General features: G+C 39.8%; 1 protein-coding gene across 1 annotated transcript; it reads right to left on the reverse strand.

Moving 5' to 3' along the window:
• Window positions 1-1,504: 1,504 nt before the first annotated feature.
• Window positions 1,505-3,402, reverse strand: LOC131274096 (adenylyl cyclase-associated protein 1). The gene has a single exon (XM_058279088.2). The coding sequence runs from the start codon at window positions 3,350-3,352 to the stop codon at window positions 1,928-1,930; it is 1,425 nt and encodes a 474-aa protein (XP_058135071.1). The 5' UTR covers window positions 3,353-3,402; the 3' UTR covers window positions 1,505-1,927.
• Window positions 3,403-5,558: the final 2,156 nt, after the last annotated feature.

Here is a 5,558-nt window from a genome sequence, read left to right on the forward strand (position 1 = left end):
TCCTCCCCCCCCGATTTCCTGGAAGCCTATTTTCTAGTCTCTAGCTCTCTGAGGCAGCTTGCTTATTTCATATCATTGAGGTCAGGCAGTATTTGTCCTTCAATGCCTGGGTTGCTTCCCTCAACATAAGGTTCTCAAGATTCATCCATGTTATCACGTGTGTTTGTAGTGTATTTGTTCTTACAGCCGAGTAGTATTCCATTGTGTGTATATAATACATTTTATTGATCCACTCGTCTGTTGATGGGCATTTGGGTTGATTCCAACTTTTGGTGATAGTGAACAATGCTGCTATGAACATTGGTGTACATATATCGGTTTGTGACCTTGTTTTCAGTTCTGCTGGGTATATACCCAGCAGTGGTATTGCTGGGTCATATAGCAAATCTATGGTTAGTTTTTTGAGAAAGCGCCAAAGTGTCCTCCAGAATGGATGGATCCTTCTGCATTCCCACCAGTGGTGGATGAGTGTTCCCCTTTCTTCACATCCTGTCCAGCATTTGTATTCTTCTGTTTTTTTCATAGCTGCCAATCTTATGGGAGTAAGATGGTATCTCACCGTAGTTTTGATTTGCATTTCCCGGATAGCTAGAGATTTGGAGGACTTTTTCATGTGCTTTTTAGCCATTTGTATTTCTTCTTTGGAGAAGTGTCTGTTTAAATCTTTTTCCCATTTTTTAAATGGATTGTTTATCTTTTTATTTTCAAGATATAGGAGTTCTTTATATATGCAAGTTATAAGTCTCTTATCAGATATATGGTTGCCATATATTTTCTCCCATTGTTTTGGTTCCCTTTTTACTTTCTTTTTTTTTTTTTTTTTTTTTTTTTTTTTTTTTTTTTGGTATTAACTTTATTTTCTGTATAACTTTAAAGTACATAAAGGATTATTTCCACAGGCCTCAGGAAATGGGTAGAAGTCACAGGACAATCTCTCTCCCAAAAAAGTTGCATATTTTGGTAAGTGTTTGTCCTAGAGGGAAAAACTGAAATTTAAATTAGCAATGCTATGCAAGGTTCTGCCATAAACAGAGACCTAAAACCATTCTGCAGTGGAGGTTTTGGTCTTTTGTTTAGGTATCTGGACAGAAGCCATAAGCTGTTGAGCATGACAGGAAAAAGAAGGCAGTAAAAATGGATGGCAGGCACCTAGCATGGAAGAAGGAAGGAATGCCAGATTCCTTGGAATGGTGTGTTGTTTTTCCTTCCCACCCCCAACTCCCTTGTCTTTTTTAATTTATCTCTGTAAGAAGGTGCTAGGCAGAGATCCCAGAGAAATAATGGGTCAAAAACTCCTTTACTTTGCTACACTACAGCAGCTGGTATAGGAGAACCTACTATCTCATGGTTCAAGCAGACCCAGTATGGAATGCAAAATAAAAGGAATGCGTATAAGAAACAATTTTGTTTGGAATGCTAGATGGCCAAGCCTCAGCCTTTGGTCCAGTGCAACCCTTGTCTCACTTGTCAACAGTGAAAAATTAGTTTGGTTAGAAGAACCAACTGGAATCGTACCAGTTGCTATCCTCGTGGTCTTTGTTAGAAAAATGATTAACTTGTGTGAACATTCTTATCTGTTATTTTCTGGGGATTATTTTATTCTTCCCAAAAAATTGTTGATAGAGTAAGCCCTGAAAGCTGAAAACTAAAACCCACTAATCCTGGTCTGCAGTTCCAAAAGAATAGACTGGTGGTGTGGTTAAGCTGATATAGAAAAGCTATACCTTCTTGCAGATGATCAACTGACCTGCTATCCCACCCCAAATCTTAGCCTGAGGTATATTTCAGTGAAGGCAGGTAGCTGTGCTTCTCAGCAGAGAAGCAGTTTAAGAGCAGAAAGGTAGAGGAAATCTAGAAAAGAACCGTCTTAATACAGATTTATCCCATGATGTGAAGGGAGAGGGCAAAGAACCCAGTGGCACTTCGCTTATCCAGCAATTTCTGTCACTGTGGTGACCAACTTCCGCCCGTTCCATAGGGTCTTGAACTGCTCAGGGACTGGGAACTCATTAAAGTCACCACCTTCTGTAGGAATTAGGACATTCATCTCGGAAGATTTGGCACTGACTATCTCACAATCCAGGGAATTCTTGCTCAGATAAGTGTGGCAGCCATCTGTTTTGTTGATGGAAATGGTTGGCACTTTACCCATTACCTGAACTTTGACATCCCTACTATTGATTATCTCCACAATGCCCACCACGTCGTCAAACACCAGACCAAGTTTCTTACAGTTATCTACTGTAATGGAGTTAATTTTGCCCTTGATTTGTAATGTTGTGTTGACACACTTGTATATGTAAGCCACCTGTTTCAGCTCCGTATCGTCAATCACCAGGTTAGAAACATTCTCCTGATTTTCCACTCTCCACTTCTTGCCTTCCAGTTCAAGTAGAGCTGGCTCTTTCTTTGCAGCTGCTTTGGGGGAGGGACTTACTCCTGGTTTAGGTGCAGAAAATGGTTTGGGGCCACTGCGTACTGGACCACTCTGAGACTTCAGGGAAGGGTTCTTGTGAGTCTTCATGTCATCAGATACATGTTTCAGAGCATGTGTGATGCTCTCCCCCTGATTAATCTGGGCAAATAGTGCTGAGCGTGAAGCAGTGTCATCTGAGCCTGAACTGGTGGGGACTGGTGGGGGGGGAGGTCCTGGTGGGGGAGGAGGAGGACCCGATCCAGCAGAGGGTTCAGATGGCAATCCACTCAGTTCTTTTGCCACAGGGCCCGTTTTGCTCCAGACCAGTCCAGTGGTATGATACTCTTTAATGTAAGCCTGTAGCTCTGTCCATATACTCAAGTAAGCTTTGACCCAGTCCACATGCTTCTTATCCACATCTTTGTACTCCTTGAGGACTCGATTTGTATAAAACATGGCAGCATCATTCATTTCTTTCACATATGGGCCAGGTTTGGGAGCCATAGCCACCCAACCCAGGGCCTGGATGCTTTCACTGACAGCTGACAGATGATTGAACAACTTGCTGCCTCGGTTCTTCTCCCGAAAGGTTATCACTTCTTGGATCTGCTCTGAGATGGGTGCCAACAATTCAGAAAGCTTATTACCTGCTGGTTGCTGGCACTGAGAAGCTGTAACCAAGAGAGCTCGCTTCAACTTGAGACCTGTGTGGACCATCTCCGCATGCTTCTGCACATCTCCCCCAATCTCTTTACTGATCTTCAGGTACTCTGCTACAGGACCGGTAAGCAGCAAGTCAAATGCTTCCACAAAAGGAGCTGCTCCTTTTGGATTACTGTCTCCATACCCACGGTGCATGTCAGAGACCTGGGATACTGCCTCCAGACGACCCACTGCCCTCTCTAATCTTTCTACCAGATTTTGCATGTCTGCCATAATGTTACCACCTCGGGACGGCGAACAGCCGCTCTCCACTTCCGGCAAGAACTCCCTTTTTACTTTCTTGACAAACTCCTTTGAGATGCAGAAGGCTTTAATTTTGAGGAAGTCCCATTTATCTATTAGTTCTTTTGCTGCTCGTGCTTTTGGTGTGGTATTAATGAAGCCATTTCCTATTACAAGGTCCTGTAGATGTATCCCTACACTGCTTTCCAAGATCTTTATGGTCTTGGCTCTTATATTTAGGCCTTTGATCCATCTTGAGTTGATCTTTGTATAAGGTGTGAGATGGTAATCCTCTTTCATTCTCCTACATATGGCTATCCAGTTCTCCAGGCCCCATTTGTTGAATAGGTCATTCTCTCCCAGTTGAGAGGGTTTGGTGACTTTATCGAATATTATATGGCTATATATGTGAGGTGCTATATCAGAACTTTCAATTCGATTCCATTGGTCTGTGTCTCTCCTTATGCCAATACCATGCTGTTTTCACTACTGTAGCTTTGTAGTATGTTTTGAAGTCAGGAAGTGTGATTCCTCCAATTTCGTTTTTCTTTTTCAATATGTCTTTGGCTATTCGGGGCCTCTTTCCTTTCCAAATAAATTTCATAGTTAGTTTTTCTAGTTCCTTAAAGAAGGCTGTGTTGATTTTTATTGGGATTGCATTGAATGTGTAGATCAGTTTTGGTAGGATAGACATCGTAATAATATTCAGTCTTCCTATTCATGAACAAGGAATATTCTTCCATTTATTTAGGTCTTCTTTGATTTCCATGAACAGACTTGTATAGTTCTCGGTGTATAAGTTTTTTACCTCTTTAGTTAAATTTATTCCTAAGTATTTGATTTTTTTATTTACTATTGTGAATGGTATTTGTTTCTTGATTTCCTCCTGATCTTGCTCATTATTGGTGTACAGAAATGCTACTGATTTTTGCGCATTGATCTTATAACCTCCGACTTTACTAAACTCGTTTATGAGTTCTAGAAGCTTTGTTGTAGACCTCTCAGGGTTTTCTATGTATAGGATCATGTCATCTGCAAATAATGAAATTTTGAATTCTTCCTTTCCAATTTGAATGCCTTTTATATCTGGTTCTTGCCTCAGTGCTCGAGCAAGTAATTCTAAGACAATGTTAAATAGGAGCGGAGACAATGGGCATCCTTGTCTTGTTCCTGAGTTTAGAGGGAAGGATTTTAGGATTTCTCCATTGTAAACAATGTTGGCTGTAGGTTTTTCATATATACTCTTTATCATGTTCAAAAAATTTCCTTGTATTCCAATCTTTTGGTGTGTTTGTATCAAGAAAGGGTGCTGTATTTTGTCAGATGCTTTTTCTGCATCTATAGATATAATCATGTGATTTTTTTCCTTCAATCTGTTTATATGGTGTATTATATTGATTGATTTTCTTATGTTGAACCATCCTTGCATACCTGGAATAAATCCCACTTGGTCGTGGTGTATAATTCATTTAATGTGTTGTTGAATATGATTAGCAAGTATTTTGTTAAGTATTTTTGCGTCTAGGTTCATTAGAGAAATTGGTCTGTAATTTTCCTTTCTTACGGTGTCTTTGTTTGGCTTTGGTACTAGGGTAATGTTGGAATCATAGAAGGAGTTCAGCAATGTTCCTTCTGTTTCGATTTTTTGGAATAGTTTCAGCAGAATTGGTGTTAGCTCTTTCCGGAATGTTTTGTAGAATTCACCTCTGAAGCTGTCTGGCCCTGGGCTCTTCTTAGTTGGGAGATTTTTAATGACTGGTTCTATCTCTTTACTTGTGATTGGCTTGTTAAGATCATCAATTTCTTCTTTCATCAATATGAGCTGCTTATGTGTCTCTAGGAATTTGTCCATTTCCTCTAAATTGTCGTTTTTGTTGGAATATAGTTTTTCAAAGTATCCTCTTATGATAGTCTTTATTTCTGTGGGGTCAGTGGTGATATCACCTTTCTCATTTCTTATTTTGTGTATTTGCATCTTCTCTCTTTTTTTCTTTGTTAGTCTTGCTAAAGGTTTGTCAATTTTGTTGATCTTCTCAAAAAAACAGCTCTTGGTCTTGTTTATCTTTTCAAGTGCTTTCTTATTTTCTATTTCATTTAGTTCTGCTCTTATCTTTGTTATATCCTTCCTTCTTCTTCCTGTTGGGTTACTTTGTTGTTGTTCTAATTCCTTCAAATGTGCAGTTAGTTCTTCAATTTT

The sequence above is a fragment of the Dasypus novemcinctus genome, chromosome 17 (assembly GCF_030445035.2).
Source record: "Dasypus novemcinctus isolate mDasNov1 chromosome 17, mDasNov1.1.hap2, whole genome shotgun sequence".
Classification (NCBI taxonomy): Eukaryota; Metazoa; Chordata; class Mammalia; order Cingulata; family Dasypodidae; genus Dasypus; species Dasypus novemcinctus.

What these genes read in the sequence shown, in the direction of transcription:
- LOC131274096 (XM_058279088.2), bottom strand. Translation starts at nt 3,352, where the DNA reads ATGGCAGACATGCAAAATCTGGTAGAAAGATTAGAGAGGGCAGTGGGT.